We start from the raw sequence: 27,101 nt of genomic DNA, 5'->3' as shown, positions 1-27,101 counted from the left end.
TACTCTGAGCGTAAGGATATGTCTGGTTAATTTATAGTCATTTTGTCATTTAATCACTAGACATGCGGACAGAGGAGTCGTTGGATTTTACCAGAACGGAAAGAGGAAAGCCGGGCGCCGCTTGTTCTGCTTGATCTCTCGTAACTCCGAACATGTGTGGTGTCTGCGAGTGTGGAGTGTTATCTGAAGATTACAGTGCGCTCATTTCTGCTGCTCTTCTCTCTCTTCATTTTACTTTGTGAAGTGATGAGGGCTGAATGGCGTCGCCGCTGAAGCTCCTCTCGTCGTCGCAGCACAACACAGCACCTGTAACACTTCAAATCCCGTCTCCTCTGCGTCGAACCCCCCGTATCTGTTGTATTTACCTCTAGGGCCTTTTTGTTCAGAGCGTTTCGCGCATTCGACATCACCGGGCGATGATGGGCGCCCTACTTTTGCGGTTGCCGGTACTAAGCGGGCCTTTCATCAGCTTCGTAAACGCAGATCCGTTTCTGTTCAGTCGCTGCAGGTTCATGTTGAAGGATGCACTGAAGATACGTGGCGTAATGTTGATCATAAATAAGCTAGGTAATAACAGGTATTTTACACCTGCCATTAGGGGTGACCAGGTGTAATATACCTTTAAATGCTTCTTGGTGTTTCCCAGCTATGACTTCACGTGTCAAGAAAGTTGTATTAAATTACTGCCATCTATTTTGGCGCCCCGGGATAATGAGCTGCGGTGAAATGCGTGCTGTAGGCTGTGAGGAGAGGGAAAGTTAATGAGGTAAAAACTAATGAAGGATGTGAGTGTCACCACATCACCGCAGCCGTCGCCACCGACAACCACCTTGGTTGTAAAATAATAATAAAAAAAAAAAAAACTATTCAGCGCAGCAGCCCTGTCCCGCCTGAGATTAAATGTACAGATTAGGGCTCCTGTGGTTGGGGTGGTCTGTAATTACACCGCCCCCCCACCCCCGAGGTCAGAGTGCATCGGACACATTCTCCTGGGAATGGAGTGACAATGCTGTGCGCCCCCCCTGGACAAATTCTTCCACGATGTCACACAGCTTCTCATGCCAGGTGCAGTATAGTGTGACAGGAACCAACAAGGCAGTGACAAATAAAGGAGTGGGCAAGTCAGGGGAACGTAAATTACAAAACGTAAATTAAAAAATTGGAGCTTGTCTATTTAGATTTACTGTTAGCAATTAGCAATTAGTGTGTTTTTTATTTACATAATTGTTCATGACTGAAACTAAAACTGGGCCGTAAAAATAAGAAATATTGTGTGTAATATGGTTAAGGACCATGTTCGTGATGTTTATATGCACATCGGGGACGTCCAGGCACACACATCTCATGATATATCAACAGAATGGCGAGGATAAGTGAGATTTCACACCTCCTTCACCACACCCCTCTTCCAAAGAAAACCCTCTGAGCCTGAACTGCAGCCACGACAAATCAAGATTTCAGATTTCAGATCAAAATTCCGCTGCTCGTGCCACCCACCGTCACCTGCTGATCTTCTGGTGACCTCTTGGTGGGTTTTTATCCCTGCTTATCATGCAACTCCGGCCTGCAGCAGGATGAAGCGTTGCCTGCATTAGAGCTCCCCCTTCAGGAATGATCTGTGTCATATTCATGGAGGCCTATAAAGAATTTTTTGAAAAGTTGACAATTATTACAAGTAAATGTGGAGTGGCCTTTTATGCTTTGGAAATGTACTGTACATGCAGGCAGGGAAAAGTTTCATTAAGGGCCAGTTTAAATCCTGTTCGTTCGATATTTCACATCTCTGTCCTGTTCCTGATGCCACATTTCTGTTCCATCCAGTGCTAATTATTTTGGTCAAATAATAAGCTCTTCAATTAATTTTTTTTAAATGTACAAAATTAATACACGCATAAATTTCATCGGTTGGATGTGCCTCGTGCCCCCCCCAACCCCCGCCCCCGGAGTATTTTATAATGTCATCTTATCGGGCTTTCTTCTGAGGGCAGCTGCAAGTGCACTTATTCTTTCCTTTGTTAGGGTGAGTTGGCAATTTCCTCAGAGACGGAGCAACTGCAGGCAGCCTCTTTCTTTGATAATGTGTCTGACACCAGGACTAAACTGCTGTTTCCATCAACGCCAGGGGCTGGAGGGAGAGGTAGGAAGCGTGTCACAAGGCTCGCCGCCGCACACCGCCACTCGCTGTGCATCAGCGGCCGATTTTCTGCTCCACGTTTCTGCTGGCAGGGTCGAAATGGCAGGCAGGCTCCTGCTCCAGCAGCCAGGAGTGAACAAGCGTGCATTCCTCACATTCATATTCACAGCGTCAATATTCGGCACACATGACGGGGAATATTGTTTTAGGATTATTGCAGATGGCTCGTGAAAATCATAAACCCATATTTTATTAGAAGATTATCTATGATCAAATTAAAAACATTCCGAATACAGAGATGTACACCTTCAGAAAAGATGACAGTACCCGTTTGGGTCTGTAGGTTTCATGCCATGTCCGAGGGGCACTGATGGCCTCGTGGGTCAGGAAAAAGTCTCGTAACAGAAGGTGCGTATTCAAATTGTGTGTTGGTGGTGGTAACCCAGTGGGTAACGCACTACACACACAAAGTCACAGGTTCACACCTCACTTACTACCATTGTGTCCCTGTTAAAGACACTTAAGCCTGACTGTCCTTGTAAATACTGCCCACTGCTCACATGGTGATGGGTTAAATACAGAGGACACATTTCATAAATACAGAGGACGCCCGTGTGACGTGTGCCGTGTTATGCTGTGTGTGACAAAAACAATCACTTTGACTTTTTCAAATGTCAATTTTATGGGCATGGGTATGACCAGAAGTATTGGGCCCAAGAGCCCAAGGTGACACTGATGCCAGTCACGAAATGACATGAAGATTTCATTCAGAATGAACAGCAGCCATTTAGACCTGGACGTGGGGCGGTGTGACATTAAGCCAAATTATTTCTGTTTCATGTGCCCTGCATGCGACGCCGGACCACTTCAGCCCGTAAAAAATCGCCCCTCCGCATGACTCAACAAGCATAATGAACGCGCCGGAAAGGAAAAAGGCCCCAACCCAACCTAGTTCCCGGCAGCTGGAATCGGCGTGCCCCCAGCCACTGCGCGGCGAGGGTGGGGCTCCGGCCTAATTAGAGCGCCGCCGCCTCCACTTCCACGGCAGCGGCTCGGCCTGCCCGGTGCGTCTGGCTCCGACTCCGGCAGCCCCCGGTCCCTCCTAACAGGTACCCACCGCCATGCGCTCCTCATTTACTGCTACACTGGTTTTCATAATTAGCGCCGCAAGGCCTCATTAAATCCGCTCTAATGAATAAATATTGTATTTCATAGCCTGATTACCAGATCAGCTCAATGCTTGAGCGTCGTAAACAATTATTTCCCTAAATATTCATCACCCCAAAGTGGATGATCATTGGTATTTAATACCAGTATTTTCAAGTGCATCTTTATTATGCAAATAATAGTTTTTGAAGCGTTTGTTTCCCGCGGAACGAGAAAGATTCATAGCTATAAAAAAAATGTGATGGTGATGGTACTCCAGTAAACAGAGAGAGTTAAAGAGCGTCTGATTTACACACACAGCCGGATTGACTTTTTTTTTTTTGATGCCCCCCCCCCCAAGCAATGGAATTCCTGAATTTTACATCCCAGCCTGATTTAATGGGACTGATGGGTCACATGTTCTACGGCAATAATACCGCAGATTAAGACATGATCACCTATAACAGATGTATAATCCGGAGAGCACCGCCGGACACAGAAATAATAATAATAATAATAATAAAAAAAGAGCAAGAAAAGTGCTTTAATAGGGAGGAAAAATGATTTACAGGTACAAGCTTCCCATTAGAGGCTGCTAATTGTTTCCACACCATTAGTGACAGTTATCTAATGAAGGATTCGAGCAGGCAGCGCCGTTTATCAGCCAGCGATTCGCCGTGCTGGAGAGGGAGGGTAATGGGGCAGATTCGCCCGACCCTCTCCACCTACCGCAACTCGGGGGCATCGGCGAGCGACAGCCGCCCCGAGCCGCACAGAAAGAGCGGTTTCTACTTAAAAAAAATAAAATAAAAAATGCATTATTACAGTCCGTCCGTATTACAGTACACGTATTCCCTCTACGCTTCAGAGAACTCTATACATTTAAAACAATGTACGGCAAAAACAGAAGTCCCGAAAATCAGTCCAAGTCTCACTCGGCGTCCTCCAGCTCCTTCCTCAGACTGCAGAGACAAAATAAAACACAGTTAGCGTTCAGAACTCGCATTAAAACGCGCGCAACGCGCCGGGGGCGGGGGGGTCACCTTCTCAGGTACGCGTGCACGTTGTCGAAGCCGTGGTACTTGGCCAGGTAGACCAGGACGCCGGTGGCGCAGCGGCCCTCGCGCGCTCGGCAGAAGCTGCAGTTGCAGATGCCTCGGCAGGGGGGACAGCGCCAGGCCTGTTGGGACAGAGCGTCTTCAGCGCACCGCGTCAGTCGAGCACGGCGCCCGCCCGCGGCCCGCGACTCACCGGGTCCAGCAGCGCGTCGCGGACCTCCTCTCCGTACCGGTTGCGGAGGCAGGGCCCGCAGAACTGGCCCCTCACGCCAACGCACTCGGGGTTGCGGCAGTTGGTCTTGGTGTCGGTGGTTTTCTGCCGGCACTGGTGACACGTGGATCCCTGAGCGGAAGAAACGGAGAAACATGAAAACAGCAGAAAAGCTACAGGAAATTATTCTCGCAAAGTTTAATGTCTTAACAGCAACTTCTTCTGCCCAGTTTCAGGGGTAATAAACGTTTTTTAATAAACATTGGATTTGAGAATTAAAGGCCAGTGTTCGCATCTAATTGCAGAAATAATCGACTGTTCCCTCAGTCGCCGATGTCGTACAGTCAGGTTTAAAATGAAGCGGCGTTTATAGCGGCCCCGTAATCAGAAGGTTGCCGGTTCGAATCCCGACCGAGCAAAGCGCCATCCCCACACACTGCTCCCCGGGCTCCTGTCACGGCTGCCCGCTGCTCGCCCAGGGTGGTGGTTAAATGCAGAGGACGCGTGGCGTTGTGTCACCGTGTGCTGTGCTGCAGTGTGCCGTGCTTCACTTACGGAAGCGCTGTTGTAGACTTTGTCGCGGACCGTCACACAGATGTTGTCGAGCTCTTCCTGCGTGACCTCCTCCACGGGTCGCACCACGTGCGGGATGGCCAGGGGCCCGGGGCCGCCGCGGCGGCGGGACGGCATCTGCAACAGAACACGCGGCGCCATCAGCCCCACCGACCTCGGCTCGTTTACGCGGCGAGTAGCAACTCTCCAAGACTAAACGTGACGGCCCACCTCCTCCTCGTCTTCACCGGCGGCGCGGACTCGCCGCACCAGCGCGAACTTGTCCTCGCTCTCCTCCTCCGGAGGGGGGCCGGGCGGGCCGTCCACGCGGCTGCGGGAGCGCGTGTGTATCCGCGACAGGCGCTCCGTGTTCCTCCTGCGGCCTCCTGGGGCGCCGAGCGGGCGGCGGGGACTCCGCTGAGGCTGTAACGGGCCGTACGGGTTTACATTTACCGACCGGTCCCCTCGCGAGGGTAAAATCAGAGTTCCGTCCTGCTCACCGTGCTGCCAGCGGGCGTGAAAGCTCTCCTCGGAAACAGCCCCGGGACTTTGTTTATTTCCGCCATCAGTTTGGCGAGCTGCAACATTCGCACGGTTAGCACAAGTCAACAGGCAACGGCGCACTCGAACGGCAGAAACGGCGCGGCGTACCATGGCCTTGTTTTCTTTGATGTTGAGGGCCCTCTTGATCATGAAGTTCTCTCCTTCCTCGGAGTCAGACTCGGGGTCCTTGGCTGGGGGGGAGGGCTTCTTGGCAGCGCTCTTCTTGGCGGGGAATTTCATGGCTACTTTAAGGGTGCTGCAGCGCTGCGCCCGCGTCTTTGGCTTTGACTCGACCAAATCAACGTCGGCGTCCATCATCTGTTAAAAACGAGGAAATAAATCATCGTCAAACGATGCCAGTTCAAGTCAAGATAAATTTGCCTGAATTTCTACACACTGAGGTGAAAATGAAATGACCAGTTGGCCTCATCTAGTGAAAGTGAAGTGATTGTGAAACACAGCAGCACAGCACACACAACAAAATGTGTCCTCTGCTTTTAACCACCACCCTTGGTGAGCAGTGGGCAGCCATGACAGGCGCCCGGGGAGCAGCTTAGTGGCACCTTGGCGGGTCGGGATTCGAACCGGCAACCTTCTGATTACGGGGCCGCTTCCTTAACCGCTAGGCCACCACTGTCCCCATTTAGGGGTTTACGATAAACCCATAAACGAGGGGCATGTCTACTTTCTAAATCCAGGGTAGTGTTTTGATCCATTGTAATGTTTTGCTAGACAGGAAATATTAATGTTATGTTATAATCAAAAATAAACATTATATATATATTTAATGTTATATATGGTTTTATGTATATATAAAAAGTGCAAGAGTAGGACTGTTCAAACTTCTCACCATGGCATCCATTTCTTCACTGATGCTCCTGGTGTCTTCCTCAGAAGAAGACTCCAGCGGTCTCCCCCGCCCTGGCGCGCCTCGGGTTCGCACCAGCGCCTTCCTCTACAAAGCAAAATGGTCAGATGCCGTCGATTCGAGCCGATATCGATCCGATCCGAAACTTTTATTACCGTGTTGGCGTATCCATCCGAGCCGAAGCTGTCGCAGCTGTCGTCGGAGGAGGACGTTTCCATGGCGACCAGCGGCTGGTTCCTGTAGCTGCGCAGGTTCCGCCGCACGGACGCGGGCTGCTGCTGCTGCTGCTGCTGCTTCTGATGGAGGGAGAAGATGGAGACGGTCAGGGCGCGGGTTCGAGATCGGCAGGAAGTTGCTTTGGCGCCACTTCTCCCCTGACACGTTCCCAGTCCCGCCTTCTCCCTTCCCCGCGTGTAAACCCCCGCACCCCAACTAAAAAAAACGGAATATTGTCCATTTCCCGGCCGACTGTCAGTAAACTGTACAGGCCGAGCGAGGGGAAAAGTTAGCAGTTAGCTTGTGAGCTAGGCTAGGCTAATCCTAACAAAAGCCCCTCTCCTGCCCGGCTCGCGTGGGGAAGACGTGCAAAAAACACGTCTTTTAATCCCACAACTTGCACGATTCATGACAAACCAGCTATTTAATAATCCACAAGTGCAAGATAAGATTCTTGTGGCAAATGTCTTTGTTAACCTACAAAAAAAAGTTTTAGTTATTCGAATTTCGTAGCAAAGCAATATAAAAACTCAAACAAATCTGCATAATGCGTTCAGCAGCTAGCGTCTGAAATCCTGGATAAAAATGTCCACTGGTATAAACGCCCCAGTGTCTTAAAGGCAATGAGGTATAATCATATTTCATAAGATAATGAATCAACATAAGAATAAACGCGCGGCGTTATTTCCGCGAAGGTTCGATCGTGTTGGCGAGTGTACCTTTGAACGCATTTTGTTATCTGCTCTCCGGAGACGTGGTGCTGCGCCCTTCTTCCCAGACCTCTTGCAGAAGAACAACTGCAAGTTTCGCGGGAACTTTTGCGAAGGGCGGAGCCTTTTTCCCGCGCCGCGCCGAGGTCCGCCCAGCGGTGTGAAATTTCGACCAAAGTTGCCGAAACAGAACGAGGGGAAAAGACCAGCAAGCCTGTCACACACAGGCGCGTAACATCTCGCCCTGACACGTACAAACTGTGCATAAATTATTTAGATTTACTTTAAAGCAGTTTTATGACTTTTAGGACCTTCAGCACTCATCCCTTCGTGGCGCCAAATGGTGGCTAATCTGCATAAATGGGCGTGGTAAACATCGACCTACCTCTTCTACGTGAAATGAATGAGGAAACAGCTAGAAAATACACATTTAATACTTAGATCTTATATTTGAACACAACAGTAAATGTCTTTGATTTTTTATTCAGATTAAAAAAAAGACATTATAGGACATTAGTAATCAACACCCAATAATACTTTTCATTTCATTCAAAACCTTAATATTACAAAGAGCATACATTTAAATAAAATTAATTTCACATTCTTTGCACACATTTTTATAGTATAGTCGTTTTATTTAAAATTTGGTAATTAATTTAAAACACACCATTCTTGTAAAGTATTATAACGCTTCATTTTGAGGTCACAGTGACAGATCATTCAAACAGCAACCAGGCATAGTAAAAGAGCATATTAAATAGAGCACAATCATCTTCAGTTTCGCTCGCGCCCTCCCCGACCTCCTCTTTTCGGTCGACCTCTAGCACGTTTACACTCTTGCCTTTGAGGCCTTTTGTGACGCTCCACTTTGATCCATCCACCTTCACCTGCTTTGGCCTGCTCCTGTTCCTCCTTGGTTTTGTCCACCATATTTGACATGCCAGGTATTGTACTTGGCTGGTAATGATTTGCAGCACCAGAGCTGTTGTGTCGAGACCTCCCACTGTGATTAATATTTCTATGCATTGAGGCCGCTGTTGTGGGTGACCTTCTTGAATCCCTACCAGAATCCATGAGGGAGTTGCCGGAATAGTGGCTTCTTGGGTACCTGTGCAATACAGCACCTCTGTGTGGACGCTCACGGTCCGAGGCACTTTCCGAGGTGGTGCTGGAGGGGCTGCTGCCCTTCGAGTCCAGGTGGATGGAGGAAAGTTTGGTGGAGAGCCCAGATGTCGGGGATGAGCTCCGTGAGTCAGTCCAGGGTGAGAGCAAACCATTGCTAGGTGACCTCCTAAGTGCTGCTGCATACGAACTCTGATTTCCACAGGCAGACAGGAACTGGGGTAGAGTCCTGGCATCCTCGCGGCTAGGAGGAGTTACGGGCATCAGCTGTGGACTGTTCTGCTGCTTCTGCCTTACTCTGTAGATCCATTTAGAATCAATACCTGAGATGACACATTAATAAAAGAAATGCATGATATACATGAGACAAATGCAGTACTAAAACAAACAAGGCTGAGGTTTACCAGAATTGGATCTGCTTCTAGCGGATCCATCGGGAGCTTGTTGTGATGTATCTATGAGAAGTTCCACGGTTTTGATGTAATCAGTACCACTCGTGGGACTCCACTTTACTGCGTGGCTGTGTTTGGTGAGCTTAGGTGATCTTACATCACTCTGAAGAAAATAAATAGATACTATAAGAGATGACATAAGATGATCCTTTATTGGTCCCACAAGTGGGAAATTTACATTGTCATGGCAGAAAGTGGACAGTTAACCCCTAAAAGAACAGAATGATCACAAGAAATCTTGATGTATTGTTTTCATCATAATTCATAATTGCCCTTTTCTAGAATATACAACTTTTGTAGTTCAGACACATTGCCTTGAGAAATCAAAATCAACTTTCCTATCAATAATCGCGTGAGATTATAAATTAACACACACTGCTTCATAATTGTGTTATGACACTCCAGGCAACTGTGGCATGGCCTACCACTACTTGCAGCCTTATGTCAGCTTTTAAAAACAAATGTGCTTTTAGCACATTTCAGCTCTCATGAAATGTCATATGAAAGTACACATGCATAATGGTTCTGAGCTGCTGACAGAAAAATGCCATATGCTTGAAGACAGTCAGTAAGAAACAAAAAATTACTATCTTGTCTTGAAACAGCACTTTCTTTTCTGGAGGAATGGATGAAAATCATGTTTGTGGCCTTTACTGTAAAGTGGAGGATTGCTATGCATGTGCAAACTTTCTTGCGTTGGCTTCTTTCAACGAGAGCCACTAGCATTGATTTCCTTCGGGGATTTAGGTGCAAGAGCTTTTCATAACCTGCCAAAGCTAATGGTGTTGCAATAATGCAGAGGCGCGGCAGGAACAATAATGCATTCAGCTCACCTCGTAATTTATGGTGCAGTCAACTATTTGGTTATCTGAGAGTCCTACAACCCACTTGTCCATCACAAATGGTGGCTGAAAAACAGTTTGCATGCATTACTGTTTTAAGGAATCATTTGAATTATAGTATATTTACTAAATGTTAATCAAGTAAATAGAGTGCTCAGGGTCATGTAGCACGTAGTACACACCTTGGTCATTTTCAGAACGTCCATGTCATGTCTGTAGGAATTAAAAGTGACCTCCTTGATGTAAGTCAACGCCACTTCGTCTCCGTCCAACTCGATGTACATTTTCCATTTGCAGTCCTGTGTAAATGTAAAACAGGCCATACAGATTAACTGTCTGAGATAGGGAGGACTCAGCTAGTTCTGTTGGGTCCATAAGCTTAAGCAACAGCACAGCCTAGAGGTGGCACACAGGTAATTTTAATGCCTCTCACACAGAGAGTACTGCTAAACCTATAACAGATTAATTAAAGCAAAAAAAAAAAAAACATTTTCATAATTACAAGTGACTTGAAAATAATTTGGGGTTGAATGCGTGCGTGTAGCCTGGGTTTGAATACTAAATTTGACCGAAAATCGAAGTGTCCAGTGTTTCATCAGGTGGGTGATGAGAATTTTTCCTAAACTGTACGACGGACATATGCACAGACTCTAAAACATATTCCATTGGTAGATGTCAAAATTTTTTTACTTTATTTCCCACTCATGGAGCTAAAAAAATGGATACATGAACAGAGGGGCAAACATTGCCCCCTTCCTGACACCATGCTTGCTGACAAAGCAGTAATGATTTTCCCATTCCCGCAAAGCAGCCACAAAGCCACAGGTCACAGCTTAACCACACTGGGATCATGTAGCGGGCCAATCTATTGTGCAGAGGGATCACAGGGGGAGACATCAGAGGAGAGGCGCTAACACACTCATCGGCGGAGTCTCGGCCCACTCCTGCTCAGTCCCTGGGGGCCGGACGCCGCTCAAAGCCGAGAGCGTCGGGCAGCCCCCGGGCTCGGTGGCCCGCCGGCGGCCCTGCGCCGGCCCGGCCAGTCACGCCGGGGCCCGGGGTCCGTCCCGGTCTAATCACTTCAGCAGAAACAATGTCTGGTAATGATGCCCCGAGCCGGAGCGCGTCTAATGACAACTCATACATAATTCAGCACCTTTCACTTGGCTGCGCGGTGATATCCTCATTAGTAGGGGACCCTCAGTGGTTGTCAGATGGTGGCCGCACAATCGCGGGCCCTCATTTTGTCTTTGAGAAGTGCAGCTGCTTCCATGACACCGCCAGGAAAGAGGGACGGGGGGAGAGGAGAAAAAAAAAAAAAAAAAAAAAATCGGAGAGCGGGTTTGTTTTATTTAGTGCAAAAAACCTTCCAGTTTGTAAAAACAAGGCTGACACGGAACCTGACACCAGGCAGGGGAAAATAATTAGCTCTCATTTTCTCAGCCTCCTGTTTCCTTCTCCCTGCTGTGTTTTCTACCCACTAAACCACCACATGTCAGAAGAAATGGGAGGCAATTAGCAGGCTCGTTTCAGCCCCGCCGAACGCACTGAAAGGGGACTATTTATGATGGGACAATGAACAGCTGAAAGATTAAATAACATTTGCCTTTTAAAAAGAAAATGACTTCTGGCTAAATGGGCCATTTTTGATTAAATTCACACAGCAAGTGGAGAACCAGCCTTTCTCTACCGTTTGAGGCCCTAACAAAGAACTGCCAGCAAGTGGGGGTGGATGTGATACATCGCTTGAGATGAAAGATTTATTTATCCGTGTGTGTGTGTTTTTAAGGAGAACTGCCTTGTGAGCAGAAAATGTGCTTAGTATGACAGTGGTCGATATTTAATGGAGATAATAATGGGCATCTTTGCTTAGGGAAATAGGAACTTCAAGTGAAGGAGCGTCACATTCTTGACAGACTAAAGGGTCTCAATTCAATGGAAATGACAAGTTATCACACGGTCATTCGATGAAAAGGTAATGTTTTGGAAATGCATGCATAGATGATATGGAAAAAAGTGGGAATGGTCATTCTGCAGGTTTTAAACCTGAAATGGTTTCAGTAAAGGGTGCTCATGGAAATAACTCTGGGTCACATGTGAATAAGGGAAAGATAAGGTCAGTGAAACCAATGGAGCACCCCTCAGGGTGTTAGACTTGAAGGGAAAAATGGAAGATGAACCACATCCGTTGGAAATACATACATTTCTACAAATCTCCCAAACCCACGAGGTTGTGTTTTGAGTGATAAAAAAAAAAAACATTGCACGAAACATGACATGGAATATACAATAAAATATACATTGTGGAAATTAAAGCTTCCATATATCATATCTTACATAACACACCTGCATTCTATGATAATGATTGTAATCATAGTTAGTGCAGGTTCTGGTGCGGCATCTGCCAAAATCTCAGAGCCGTGGTTCTTGGAATAACTGTTATTGCCATTTTCAGAACATCACTTCCGTTTGGCACAAATGTAAATTCCCAAGGCAACTAGTGACAATGTATTCTATAGATTCTGCCAACAGCAGAATCAGCCTCGACCCTCCATGGTCAGTGAAATGGTCAACGCCTTGTGCACCGCATGTAAGCAGTGCACGGTAATATGGGAGGATAAACCATTCCGGTGGTAATGACATGCAATTCTATTTTTAATACTCACCTTCTGACCTGTCCCAGCTTTCCAGTGGTAACCAAACACCAGTTCTAGATAAACTGTCTTAATCGCCTCCTCCTGTTCCTCCTGGTCCCATTCATCCTTCAAATGGAAGGTTAAGGACGCAAAGTGATTTAATACGTAATTTTATTTCATTTATTTATTTCCGTCTGTAACAACATACCTTAATCAAAGGTGGGAAGTGCAGAAGCTCCAGGTAATCATTAGCCAATTTTTCTATTTCATTCTAGAAAGGAAGACAAGCACATAATTTGCCCAACATACATTTAATGCCGCATTAATTTCACTTTTCACTAGAAGAACATCACTATACCAGTCTTTACACCAAGTACTATGACCTAACAAGCACAACCCAGAGGCCGAAAATATCCGAATAATTTGCCAGGATTGTGCGGGTGCGGTCAAGTTGAGAACGAGCGACACCATGCACAAACAATCTATTGTTTGGGTGTGGGAAAGGTCAAGTGATGTCAACCTTTCCACGACTGTGATTGGCAGAAGGCGTTGTGTTTCGTCGCAAATACAGACGTCCCCAAGTCTTTGCTGGTGCAGGACACCACAATGTGCCTACTGTTTCCGTGCTATAAACGTGACAGCAGCTGGAAAAGTATCGTCATGGCATGGTACCTTTAGGTGCATGATGTGGCCCTTGGAAGTGACTCCCATGTCCTTCATGTCAACCTCAGTGAGCAGCAGCAGCCTCTGGCCTGTGATGTGGTTCGCCCTGAACATGTCTGCATACAGCTGTGCATTTTTACCTACAGAATCCATAACCAAGTATCTTACATATCATGTTGCTACAGTTGAGGAAATGAATATAATAATTCTGTAAGAAGAATGAAACCTACCTGCCCCACATATCTGCTTCAGCCAAAAGTGCTGTTGGCAAGGAGATATGAGCATAAAAACATGCCTATATGTTTCACTTAATACAGTGTGTAGGTTTTACAGCGATACTGACCACATGCTCCTCGGTCCACGCATAGATGTCAAGGTTAGGGAGGAGCTGCACAGTGAAAAGAGATAAAACAGATAATATTGGGTCTAATACAACAACATGATCAGATCTTCTTCAGCAAACAAGAGTCATTTTCAACCTATCTTTTACCATATTTGTAGCCGACATATGTGGAATTGAAAATAGCTGCAGAATGGGTACGTGCGCGTTTCCTTGGTCGGACGCGCTGTCGAGCCTGCTCCCTGATCATTTAGTGTAATCGGGCAAAAAGCTTTCCAGACAAAATAATAATTTCATCATTATGACTACGAGGCTGCTACCACATGTGGCGACAGCAATGCTGCAATGTAAAAAGATGGGGGAGACGCAGTGAGGAATATTTCATCTTTTCATTCCTGGCTGGCTTCACATCTGACGCTGAGCACCGAGCACAAGGACCCGTGCCAATCTTGATGGCTTGCATTGAAAGCGAGCCTTTCGTAATCAATGTAAGCTTTGTATGCATCGCTCTCCTCCGTAACGCACCCCTCCAGCCCAGCTGCAGTCCGAAAACTTTTCCTATGCCATGCATAGAGGGGGGAAAATTCCGCAAGCTGCCAAAGTTCCATTACATGATATGGGCTAATTACAAATGACATTATATTGCATTTCGAGGAGCCACATTGTATTTCACAAATGCCTTACATCATATTAATAAAATCCATCCTCATCACTGTTGACAACGGAAAACAGAGTCACATGGACAGGGGGTGAGGGAAAAGTCAGCAAAAATTGCTTAATTGAAATAATTGAAATTCCTTTGACAGCACTGAAGAGTTCATCAGTTCACATCACGCTGCCCCCAAGTGGCATGTGGGCACACTGTCATTTTTAAAAGTGCACTTCAACTTGCACAAAAGATAAACCGTCTCATCTGATGTAAAATATTAGCCTAATTATTTTACATATTGTACAAATATGATAAATCTGAGGTCTACTGGGACAGTGCAGAAATGACAAAAATCTCATATTTTTTCAACACAACCATTTATTCAAAGAAGTAAAAATGTCACTGCCATAAAAAATTTTAAATCCAAAAACAGTCTAATAAAGAATGAACCATGTTCCTTAATATGACCCTGCTCATTTTGACTGAAGTGTTGACCTGCTAGTTATACAGAGCCAGACATTCTGCACTAACACACAATAACAGCTAAATGCACAAAAAATGACCGTACGGATCATGTTTCCGTCTTTTCGTCAAGCCAGCTTTTTCACAACGTGAAAGAACCGGCTGTTTTAATTGTGAGAACAAGAGAATCTGCAAATAGGATTTAGTATAAAGAAAGTCCAAAAACACAAGACAGACCTTGTGTACATGCCGCCATAAATCAACATAATTGTCACACATGGATGTAGCAGAGTACTCATCTTGGCAAATGTCACAAATGTCACCAAAAAAAAGTGAAAAAAAGTGAAACTTTTTTTTGTTCAAATTCAATCTGCAGTTATAAGCGTTGGATGAAATACTTAAATGACGAAGAACTTTCAGCACACAAGGAATGAGACGTCTTGGGCACGACCTTTTCACAAACAGCAAGGATAAGAATAAGAATAAGTTGACGTCTTTCACACAAACAATGCAGTGATAACCTTGACCGTGCATTCCCGTGATGATAGCTTTTTGGCGATCACTCCGGCAAATAGGCCGAGGCTCTGACATTGAGAACCCTTGCATGTCTATAGGCCGCGGCACTTTCCTGATCTGTGAATGGCAGATTACAAAGGGGGGCAAATGGCTGGAAAATCTCACAAGGTCGATGAGGAAAGTTTCTCCAGCTGCCTGCGAGTGCGGGTCAGCCAGAGGAAATCTAGTTCTCTAGTGCCGGCGAGGGACTCCATCACAACTGCTGCTCTCTGCACAGCACAAATTGGCCAATCTTAATGTCAACGAAATGTCACTTCATCATAAAGCCGGCGCATTCGCAAACACAACGTGCACACCAACCCTTTCTACCCAGTGTGCAGCTATACATCCAGTTCATTTGACACAAATGACATCTGTTAAAATGTGGCCAGTTGGCTAATACAGTCTATACTTAGCAGCGGAATATGGTTCTGCTCACATCACACTGCTTAACGTCTTACGTTTGTTATTATGGTTCTATTACAAAATGACAATCAATAAACAAATAAAAAAGTGCCACCAGGAAATATCAAATCATTGCAATTTGTGTTCAGCATTCTGCTTTTGAAAGCTTAGCAGCAATTGAAGTGAAGCTCTCACAATGAACGTCTTGATTGGCAACGTGGCCAATGTCACCCCAGAGAGAGCCGGGGCCCTAATCGCTGTCATCGGACCAGTCGAAGCCGCCCAGGCCGATGGCCTTGTTGATTTTGTGGCCCTCCCTGATAGTGCTGGAGCGGGAAGTGTTCTGCTTGGCCTGCATGTTGATCTCCATCCCCGAGTGCAGGACGGGGTCTCCCATGGTGAGAGCAAACATGTCTCCAAAGCCTCTCATCATGGTCTGCAGGCACAGCCTGTCCGCTTGGTCGCTAGCGGAGGCCGTGATCTGACACGACACCTCTGAGCTGTTCGACTCCTCCATCTTAGACTCGTAAAACGACTGAGCGCTAATCTTTTGGGCCAGAGGAAAGAAGTGCTGAGAGGGGAAAGAAAAAGAAAGGAAGGAATCAAGGAAGGAAGGAAGAAAATATATTAAATTAAGTAATCACAGTAATCAAAGGAAAACAATACACTTTTCTTTTTCTTTTTTTTTTAGATTTTTTCAGGTCAAATGTGATTTAAGAAAGGGGTTGCAGAAATGGAAAGCAAGCTTCAGTGTTACAATTCACCTAAAGAGCTATAAAACAGTGAAAATGAGGTTGAAGAAATGCATCCTTTTGTAGAATTTAAGCTAAGACAAAGCACAGGGGGGAGGGTCATCATTGATGACAGCACCTACGGGTTCATTGAGCTTTCCGCAAACTCACTTCAGCCAGACCCACTAATGCCACTTGCCATGCTTTGAATGATTTCCTCTATTTTTCACTCATTTAGGGGCACTTTTACCACTTAAAAATAGCCAAATGCATTTCCTTTTGAATAGGAAGGATGATAAACAGAGCGAAAGAGCAGAAATAATCGAGTTTAGAAAAAATACATTAAAAAAATGGTGGCTACTACAATTTAAACTACAACGGGTGTTAAAAATGTGAGACCCAAACAAATGCAAATGCAGATAAATGCAAATAGGTTTCCCGGCCCGTGCACCTATCCTACAGCATGCAAATACCATATCTACATTACAAGTGGAGTGATGAATGATTTTGGTCCAAATGTGACACAGATAGATTATGACGGAATGTTGTGGTTGGAAATAGCACATGATCCACACTCAAACCAAAGAAACAATAATGGGCATAATTAGCCTTTCCCAGCACACGAGAACCCAGATGGTGTCTCTTTGAGGAGCGTGGGCACCAGCCAGGTGACACACAAAAAACGCACACACACAGAGATATACACACACACACACACACACACACACACACACACGCCGAGCACCCAAGACACACATTTCAGAGTGACAACATGCTTTGTTGTGAGCCACAACCAACCCTGTAATCATTTGTCTCTCTCTAACAGAAAAAAGGGTCCCCAGAACTCACTAGTAGCATCTAACTGTTCTTCAGATTAGGATGCAAAGCAGCACCATGACATTTTCACATACGCTGATCTTGGTCACGTGACAGGTCCACGCATAACCCGTCCGCGGTGACCTGTCCTGCCGCGCAGGCGACTCACCGGGGTGTTAGACTGCTCCATCAGCTGCCGCTCCCACACCTTCAGCCTCCGTTCACGCTCCTTCAGCGCCTGCTCTTTGGAGCTCAGGTCCCGTTCCAACTTTTTCAGCCTCTCCAGCGTGGCCTCGATCTCACACCTTGCAATTCAGTAGAGCACAACAGAGCTGAGGACCGCAGTCCAACAGAAAACAAGGAGAGCCCTACAAAATGTGTCATGTTTCAGAAATTATAATGACAAAAATATAATATTACTTGAGATCACTATTAACAGATTTTCTACATGATGTATTGAACAAATTAGATCAAATAAATGATTATTATAAAAAGATATGTTTGTTTTTGACATTTGCAAAATGCTTATCATCGTGATAACGCTCATCAATGTGAAAATGTCTGATTAGTGGAGTTACTCGAGTTTGTGGTTAAGTGCGTGCCCTGGCGGTTACCCAGCAGGGTGCGCTGTGTGGTTCAGAAGGGCCCAGTGCGCCACGCTTGCCGGTTATTATTTATAACTGAGCTGCTGGTGACGCATGCCGCATGTCCCGCCCACCCATTCCTCTAAGATTTGGACTCTAAACTTGCCCTGTGATTTCCCAGCAAACATTCTTTGGATTTCTTTGAACTGAAGCCCCACCCTGTGTTTCGTAGCAGCCTTTTCTACTTCCTTCCTTCTCTCGCACCGAGCTCCGCCCTCAGCCCCTCCCTCCCACTCAGCCCCATGCCTTCCTTTCTCATAGCGGAGAGAAAAATGCGGAAAGGAGTTTCCCCTTCGTGCTCTCCTGGAACACTCCGGACTGCCTCACCCGTACAAAACACCCCTTGCTCTCAAATGGGGCGAAAATGTTCATTGGTTAGACTTGTTATATAAATTGTTATGTGACAGTTGTTTGGTTATAAAAATGCTGAGTGTTTCACTGATTTATTACTGAAATAATTTTGAAAGAAATTGTGAATATATATATGCTATATGCTATATAAATATATATATATGCGTGTGTGATCAATACACATCATATTTACATTTACAGCATTTATCAGACGCCCTTATCCAGAGCGACTTACAATCAGTAGTTACAGGGACAGTCCCCCCCTGGAGCAACTTAGGGTTACGTGTCTTGCTCAGGGACACGATGGTAGTAAGTGGGATTTGAACCCGGGTCTTCTGGTTCATAGGCGAGTGTGTTACCCACTAGGCTACTACCACCCTACATCATATACTTCAGTATCGTTTAATGGGTATGGTAATTAAAATGGAAGGGCTCTGGCTTCTGGAAGGAGACACCTTTGTAACATTTGCAAAGCGTGACAGCGTTGTAAGAATCGTCTTAAATCTGGCAAATTTGGCGAAACAGCTGACCGCGATGGGAAAGTGTGGGAGGGTTAGCGGTTCATCAGCATGCAGCCCAGCTGCTGAGGGCCAGACGCTCTGGTCCCATGAATCCCAATTAGCTGCGGTGCAGTTGCGCTCAGTCCTCCTAGCTGTCTGCTCATCAGTGACCGAAGCAGCGGTGGCGGCGGCGGCGGCGGCGGCTCAGCCAGCTCCCAGCATCTGGCTCCCTACTGACTGCCGTAATGAGGAAGCACAACGTCTCCTGTCTGCAGCACCTGTTTACTGCAGGTGACCAGACGGGGGTGAGCTGAGACTCGATGTCCCACTGGCCTGAGTGAGGATGTAATTTCTAACGCTTGCGATCTAATTTTCTCTGAGAAGGTAAAAATTAAAACACGAGAGGACCACTGAGGAACAAGTAATGTCACAGCAGGAGCCCACATGTTCTAAACTTTTAAACAGATGCGCTGTAAATAGCTCCTGACACGCTTCTTGAGAGAGAGCAGCCGACATGGACAGAGGTGCATCCTTAAGACGGAACTAACTCTGACTGTACAGTGGTGTCAGCGAGTACCTCCACTCTGCCTTGTTGTGCAGAAAGGAATTGCACTGGTCTGGGAGCTGCCTGTCATTCCACATGGACTCCAGGGCCACCAGAATCTGTTTAAACAGGGGTCTTTCCTGCAGAAAAGACAGAACCGGGATCAGCGTCAGTATTTTAAGCTGTCCATCTATCTATATGTCCATCCCGTGTTTGTCTGAACAAGAAATCTTTGTCCAACTTACGACAAATTTCTGTAAGTTTGTACACTTGGACTAAACGTTTAATATATTACATATATATTACATTACAGAGGTCAAAGGCCAAGATGACATATCCCGTACACTGATGAACACTGGACTATGTCAGTAGCAGGAACAGTAAATAATATTATGAGCAACAGCATGTCAGCCTTGTTGAACATTAACCCATTACATTTAATGCTTTAGTTCATGTCTGTTCTTAGCTGTGCTTGTTTTATATTGCCATCAAGTCAAATTGTCAATATAAAAAATATGACAGCTACTCAATAAGGAAATGGCTAGACTGAAATAACCAGCGTTTTATAGAACAAAATCGGTCAAAACTATGACATCTATTCTGTTAGAAGTTGCCACAGAGAATGAATGGCTGAAATTAAGCAGGTTATAACTCAACTGTTTGGCCCAGCAAAATTCACCTATAATGACCTAGCGGACCATGTTTGGTCCAATCAGAACTATTATGACCAGGGTCTTCGTGTTTGGCATTCCCGTTTAATACGTAGTGTATAATGTATAATTCTGCACATTATTCTCTTACCTTTGGATCTGTTACCCAACAGCTCCTCATCATCACAGCAAAACTGTCAGGACAGCTGCTGGGAATGGTTAATCTCTGGAACACAAAGGTTAAAACTGTCAAGCGCAAAAGACACAGTGGCAAAGCAGCTGAGTCGTGACGTGACTGTCGCCTGCACCAGATTGCTAATTAAATCAAACATTATTCTTCCATCTCCAAAAGGTGACTCCGTGTTGTGTGTAATGATCCAAGCTCCACGGCATCTGGAGCTCAGCAGAGAAAAATACTCTATTTTGTGACAGTAAGAAGAGGGGCTGAAAAATGGCATGCTGATGCATTCTGATAAATGCATGATGTGGTTTTATTTCATTACCTCATTCTTCTCCACAACCAGCCAAGCCACCTGCAAGCCTTCCAGACCTTTAAAGGGAATCTCCCGAGTGAGCATCTCCCATAAAACCTTACACAGAAACAGGAAGTACAAAAAACAGTATCAGTATTATCCGAGACAATGCCCTGTATCATTAAAGTTAAACTCGAAATCCTTAAATCCGTTTAAAAGGTGCTGGCCAGGCAAAGAGGGAAAGGGAGCCAGAATGAGAAAAATGCATGTGTGAGAGCTGTCAATCATCATGCCCCTCCCACTTTAAACTCTTATAAAACATCATTAAGGTCCCGGGTTCAAATCCCGGACAAGCCCATTACAAAGAGGGCAGTGCCATGCTTTTAAAGGTGCAGTGGTGGCCTAGCGGTTAAGGAAGCGGCCCTGTACAGCGGCCCTGTAAAGCGGCCCCACACACTGCTCCCCGGGTGCCTGTCATGGCTGCCCACTGCTCACTCAGGGTGATGGTTAAATACAGAGGACAAATTTCACTGTGTGCACCGTGTGCTGTGCTGCTGTGTATCACAAGTGACCATCACTTCACTTTGACTTTTTTTAAACTTTAAAGATAGGTGACAAAACTCTAGACATTACACAAGCAAAGAAGCCCCACTCATAGTGCTGCGTTTGGAAATTCATGCTCTAAAATAAGTGGGGTTTGTTTTTATTTTTGATCATGGTTACAGGTTTAATGATGAATTAGACCAACAACACAAACAAATTGATGGAAAATTGGCTCATCATAGCCATTAATAATGCAAGAACACATGTATCTTGCACAGTAGTGGTAGTGAAGGTAGTAAAGCTTCACAATTCAATATTATAGTGACATCGCACCCTACCATATAATAATAATATGCATACAATTCACATACCATATGCATACGATACAATTCTTGCTCAGGGACACAATGGTAGTAAGTGGGGTTTGAACCTGTGACTTTATGATCTTCTGGCTCATAGACTTAGTCACTAGGTGACTAACACTCCTCAACTCAGCTCAATTTCATTGATAATAAGATAATAATGATAGATGAAGCAGGAATGTGTGTACTCAATTCACCACGCCATAGGAGTACGTGTCACACGATTCCGAGACGGGGAGGCTCTGGATCACTTCTGGAGCCATCCATGGGAATGTTCCCACCAAGGACATATGGGTAGTGTGGGAGTGGAACTTAGAAGCCCCAAAGTCACAGATCTGGAAATGCGAAAGAAAATGTCTGTATTTTGTCACACTGTCATTCAGGAAATTACTAGATTTCGGGATCAACGGCATACCTTTAGTGCTTTATCAGCAGTCAAAACCACTGCAAATAAATAAACATAAACATCAGCAGAAATATATAATTATGGAAAATATATGCCTATTCAGTTTCTGCCATTTAGTTTAGTGGTTTTGTCTTACTGGAAGTTTACCCTCAACTTTACCCTGATCTCTTTATCTGGCAAGCCCATTCAATATTCGTAGTCTTGAAACACTTTTTCAATAAACCTTTCTTTTTTATGTTTCTAACAACCTCTAATCATCTTGCCCTGTCTATCTTCTTTGTTATTCCTAATATTTTCATATTCTAGACATGTCTTCTGCTGCTTTGAGGGTCCATACCTTAGCTCTATATATTCTTTTACACTCTTTACCCTGTTTGACTGCCCTGTTTATCCTAATTGAGCTCAGTTTCATATTCTTGACTTTGGTCTCTACATAATGCTTCTTCCCACAAATGCTTGAGTGCTTCTCTATCCACCAAGACACCATAGCATACCTGATACTCTAGACTACGTACTTCCTCCCACATCAAGGATTATATGGGAGGAAGTTCCTTTTTCCTAGCAAATGTGTTTAAAAAACACATTCTTATACATATTCAGAATATACATATATTCTTATCACCATTTACACTCTGCCAGTGAGACAATACCCACCATTCCTGGATTTCAGGTCCCGGTGGATCACCTTGACAGGGGCTTCTGAGTGTAAATAGTGCATCCCTACAAGGAGATTCAAGATTAACAAAGTGACGTACTATTCAGCATATCTTACTACATTTATATATATTTTGATATTGAGTGAATTTTTATCAGTTATGACCTTACCCTTTGCTATGTCCAAGGCCCAGGTCAAAATCTGCTTCATGTCCATACCTTCACTTTCAGGACTGGACAGGTACTCATAAAGCGAGCCCCCGCTGGCATACTCTACAGAAAACAAAAATAATCACCAACACGTTCCTCCTGTATTGTGAAAAGCCTCTAATCAATCAATGTGACAAGGGTAAAAAATTAGGTTAATGACTTTAGGATTATGTTTTGGTTTTCAGGGTTGACCTGTCATTGATCTGCCCTTGAAAAGGGGCTAAAGAATGAATGGGATCGTGTTACAAAAATCGTTTACAAGTGGTTTACAATAGTTAAAATATAACATTATCATCAATATGATGATCATTTTCCAATATGAAACTGCAAATATAGGCAACTGTTTGTCAAAAGCAGAGCTTCTAACATTTTCCTCATGATGGCCACTATATTGTGAACTGAAGAATACAAAGGGGTTAAATATAGTTGGAATTTGATGACTAAGATGAAAAACTGAGTTGAGTTATTAATTCTTATTAATATATCATGCATTCATATAGCTATAGCAACTTTCCCACCAAGTTCATTGAAAGCACCATTATGGAAGTAAGACATATTTATGGTGCAGGTGATTGAAACATCTTTGTCTGCTGCAACTATTTGTATAAAAATCCAATGCTAAAAGTATTCCCTTTGCCAAATTCCAATTTGTTGATAATAATATGATTGGCCCAGAGACCAGATACATCCAACAATGCTGGAACAGCATCATAATTTGTTAACTTTTTTTTTTTTATTACTTTCTCAACAGTGCAGAAGCTACCAGCAAAAAAAGACATTTTTATCCCCAAACGTAAGCACGGCATACACGGACGTCAAAGGAACATCGGCTTCCTTCCCCAGAACCATAACAAATGCTGTTTATTTCTCAAATTCCTCTTTCCCGCCGACACAAACATTGTTAATGAAGTCGGAAGGAGATTTGTCGACCGCACATTGTCTTAGCTCCTGAGCCCGGGCCAGATAATTGGAGGTGAATGTATAGTGGAGGGACGACAACCAGCTAGTTAGTGGTGACCAGCTGTGAACCACCAAGTGGTTCGTACGCATCTTCAAAGCAGCGCGCAACAAAGGCCGCCGCCGTGTGTCCAAACAATGGCGCAACGAAGCCATGTCTGTGGAAACTTTGTGGACGGGGAGATAATCACAGAGGAACTCCCTTCCAGCGTGATGGGGAATAATGAATTTTCGAATAAAATTCAAGCATTCAAGTACAATGCTCGTTTAAACCTTTCAGCTACATGTTGTAAAATATTACAACATACGACTGTTTTTAATCAGCTTCTGATATTCAACTGCTGTACTTACAATAATTAAGTTGAGCAAACAATTCCATAGTGACATGCAGGATCCTGGTGGTTTGTTATTAACTGAAAGCATACAGCCGGTCACATGCGAGCGCGATAACGTCGGCTGTCCAGAATGCCGAAGAGGGATGAAAAAGCTCCGGCGTGGACGTGCTTACCGGTGACTATACCGTAGTTGGGCGCCTCCAGGACCGCGCCATAGAACTGAATGATGTTCCTGTGGCTGAGGACACTCAGGATTTCAGCCTGAAACACACACCCGAGCTTATGAAGGGGAGATGATAGCAAATCGTTTCAGATTACCTTCTATACATATATATGTACGTGGAACGCGGACGTACCGAAGCGTTCTGTCACCTGCTTTCACAACTTAACTTCATGCCAGGAAAGGGTAAGTGTGACATAAATGTTGTTTAACTAAAAAAAAAAAAAAAAAACAAGCCACCACCACTTTTAAAGTCACGTACAGACTTTAAAGGCAAACCAGTGACTTAATTGAGACTAATATGATCTCATTTGGCACTAATTTTCCCTGAAAGGAACAGTATATGGATGTCTGTGCACAAAGAGGCGACTCTCGGAGACGAGCTCTCGCCCTCCTTCCCGTGAGGGGGAGTATAATGACTGTGACTGATGGGTACAAAAGTCACCACAACCCACTAAATAGGGAGAGCAATTAAAATGATTATCATACTGACAATTAAAAAAGAAAAAAAAAAACGAGAAAAAAAAAGTATATGAAAAGGCGCCGGCAATTATGACTCCCACCTCATTTTCAATCTTGAGGAGCTTTTTCACTGCCACCTCTTTGTCCTGCGAGATCCACCTGGCTCGGTACACACTGCCGAAGCTGCCGCCACCGCAGTTCTCGTAGAAGTGGATGTCATCAAATTTGATTTGCACGAAGGAGGCGCTGAGAGACGACATCTCATAATGACAAAAACGGCTGCTTCTGGAGGACCAAACCGAAAACAAATAAGGGGGGAGAGAAAGAAATGAGAGCAAAGGAGCGAAGTAGGACACGCCGCCCGCGAGACTGACAAGCCCCGGCGCTCGCGCTACCCACACAGCCTTCCACACCATTGGCTGCCCCGGCCCAGCGTGACCCTGTGACACCGGTGATTTATGGGTCATTCCATACCCCTCTGCGAGACCCACGCCGCTGACTCACCGCGTCCAGCAAAGCAGCTGGCCGCCAAGGACTCGCCGGCACCTGGTCCACAGGGCCTGTGGCATCTGAGCTATGCCGCTGCCCAGATCGGCGGTCACGAGGCCTAACGCAGAGCTATCTGGCCGAGAGCTGAACCGAGAACAGTTTCCATCGCCGTAATGATGCAACCTGCTATTTAGTTGCAAAAAAAACAAAAAAAAAAACAAGTCCTCTTACTCCCTAACCCCAACACCCACTTTCTGCTGGTATGACAAGATGAAGCATATAATACAGAGCGGCATAATTAGAGGGATAATGCCACCAATTAAAACACGCCGCTGGTATTAGAGTGAAAACAGCAATAATAAGCATGTCCTTTTGTTTTACTGTACATAAAAAAAAGAAGCTGAATGCATATTGTACCAAATAAATAAATAAATAAATAAATAATAATCCCGGCATTACAGGAAATTGCAGCTCGGTTATTGTTCATGAGTTTCACATTTACTGTGAAGCAATTATGGCTTTTAAGAGGCTGTTACTTGGGCCGGAATTGGGATTGCTATCCAGCCCAGCAGGAAATGCCTCCATTGTCGCAGAGGGGAGCCAATGCTCTCCAGTGATTTACTGCCATTCAGGCTATATTTAGCCTCACACCAGCCCGCTCGGTGCACCGACCGCTCACACACACTTGTGCAAAGGCGTCCAGGGCACCGGGGTTGCCTGATGTGGGAAGAACTCCGGCTCCCACTCAGCCTGCAGTTGTGCTGCAGCAGGGGCTTCTGTCAGATCCACACACACACACACACACACATGAAAAGTTGTTTCATCTGAAATGCTTGTCTTTGATGGGGAGACGGAAGCCCGTCTAATTTTATTGCTGTGATATTGCATTGTGCGCATTGTGCGCGCGCAACAAAGGACCCCCATAAACATTCATTATGGCGCAGGCGCGGGCATAAAGCAATTAAACCGACTTGAGGGGCACTATTTGGTGATTTAAAATTTATATATATATATATATGTATATATTTCAAAACAAACTGCACACGGAAACTTAAGAAACGCAAAAGTAAAAATGTTTTTTTATGTTCTCCCCCTAATTTCCTCGTTCATTCATCCGCCAGTCGCTCTCGGCGAAGAGTGAAAGGCGCACATGCGCCGACATTCAGCCCCCAGTCGCGAAACTTTTACCCCTGCTGCATTTAATAATATCTGAATGGCCAATTACAGCCCCCTTCCTCCTCCTCCTCCTCCTCTTCCTCCTCCTTCGCGCAAAACAACCTGCGCGTTCATAATTATCGCCGACGGGGTCGCGCGCCCACGCGCGTGTCACGTTTCTGGTTATTTATTTATTTAATATTATTATTATTATTAATAATAATAATATTTCAGCGCGACAGGAAGCGGTGCAGCCGGAGGGAAGATGATGATGATGATGATGATAACCGTAGATTTCGCTCGCCGGAATTGTGGGAACCCGAGACACCCCGAGCGACCTATGAACCGAGAAGCGGCGTGGACCGGGACGCACCGGGGTGCAGCGGCCACGCGTCCCGTCGCCGCTCCTGTCGGGACGATCGCGAGCGGCGCGGTACGTACCCGGTGTCGCCTGGCGCGGGGGCTGCCGGTGCGGACGATCCCGGCCGCGCGACGGGGCTGACGCCGGAGGTTCCGCGTTGCGCAACGGCGACGACCAGGGACCTTTCCGAAGTTCTCGTGGCAACAGCGCCGCCCCGCGGACGGTTGGCGGTAACATCACGGCGAAACATCACGGTGTGCACGCTGAAATTCTTCATATGATTAATAACCTGTTCGTTGTTAATTAATCAGCCGATCCAGTCTTTAATTATTTACATAGTACACAAAACGTAGCAAAGCCGATAGCACATATTTCAGCATTCGGCTCCAGAGTAAAATTAGTGGCATGCCGAGATGTACAGTACAGGCCAAACGTTTGGACAAACCTTCTCATTCAATGTGTTTTCTTTCTTTTCGTGACCATTTACGTTGGTAGATTCTCACTGAAGGCATCAGAACTATGAATGAACACATGTGGAGTTATGTACTTAACAAAAAAAGGTGAAATAAGTGAAAACATGTTTTATATTCTAGTTTCTTTGCTCTGATTACTGCTTTGCACACTCTTGGCATTCTCTCAATGAGCTTCAAGAGGTCGTCACCTGAAATGGTTTT

General features: G+C 45.3%; 2 protein-coding genes across 4 annotated transcripts; both read right to left on the bottom strand.

The window, feature by feature from the left end:
• Positions 1–3,809: 3,809 nt before the first annotated feature.
• On the bottom strand, positions 3,810–7,543 carry cdca7a (cell division cycle associated 7a). Its single transcript, XM_028990420.1, has 10 exons — positions 7,448–7,543; positions 6,668–6,808; positions 6,495–6,599; positions 5,753–5,962; positions 5,602–5,679; positions 5,333–5,524; positions 5,105–5,239; positions 4,532–4,681; positions 4,324–4,460; positions 3,810–4,242 (listed from the first exon to the last, which is right to left on the bottom strand). The coding sequence occupies exons 1-10, from the start codon at positions 7,457–7,459 to the stop codon at positions 4,212–4,214; spliced, it is 1,191 nt and encodes a 396-aa protein (XP_028846253.1). The 5' UTR covers positions 7,460–7,543; the 3' UTR covers positions 3,810–4,211.
• Positions 7,544–7,905: 362 nt separating this feature from the next.
• On the bottom strand, positions 7,906–26,887 carry map3k20a (mitogen-activated protein kinase kinase kinase 20a). Of its 3 annotated transcripts, XM_028990414.1 has the most exons (20): positions 26,508–26,887; positions 24,524–24,707; positions 23,914–24,001; positions 22,410–22,511; positions 22,239–22,304; positions 21,594–21,622; positions 21,376–21,513; positions 20,304–20,390; positions 19,952–20,026; positions 19,184–19,290; positions 17,281–17,416; positions 13,497–13,541; positions 13,384–13,414; positions 13,163–13,293; positions 12,699–12,761; positions 12,521–12,616; positions 10,037–10,153; positions 9,846–9,920; positions 8,965–9,115; positions 7,906–8,883 (listed from the first exon to the last, which is right to left on the bottom strand). In XM_028990414.1, exons 1-20 carry the CDS (start codon positions 26,702–26,704, stop codon positions 8,213–8,215), a joined length of 2,589 nt encoding a protein of 862 aa, XP_028846247.1. In that variant the 5' UTR covers positions 26,705–26,887; the 3' UTR covers positions 7,906–8,212. The 3 variants fall into 3 exon arrangements, 2 of the variants coding, with proteins under 2 accessions (XP_028846247.1, XP_028846248.1); XR_003750728.1 differs by lacking the exons at positions 7,906–8,883; positions 8,965–9,115; positions 9,846–9,920 and adding an exon at positions 11,011–11,117; XM_028990415.1 differs by lacking the exons at positions 7,906–8,883; positions 8,965–9,115; positions 9,846–9,920; ... (4 more) ...; positions 13,384–13,414; positions 13,497–13,541 and adding an exon at positions 14,508–16,135.
• Positions 26,888–27,101: the final 214 nt, after the last annotated feature.

The sequence above is a fragment of the Denticeps clupeoides genome, chromosome 9 (assembly GCF_900700375.1).
Source record: "Denticeps clupeoides chromosome 9, fDenClu1.1, whole genome shotgun sequence".
In the NCBI taxonomy this organism is placed as follows: Eukaryota; Metazoa; Chordata; class Actinopteri; order Clupeiformes; family Denticipitidae; genus Denticeps; species Denticeps clupeoides.
Note: the sequence above shows the minus strand (reverse complement) of the source record. Positions and strands in the feature narration are given on the sequence as shown.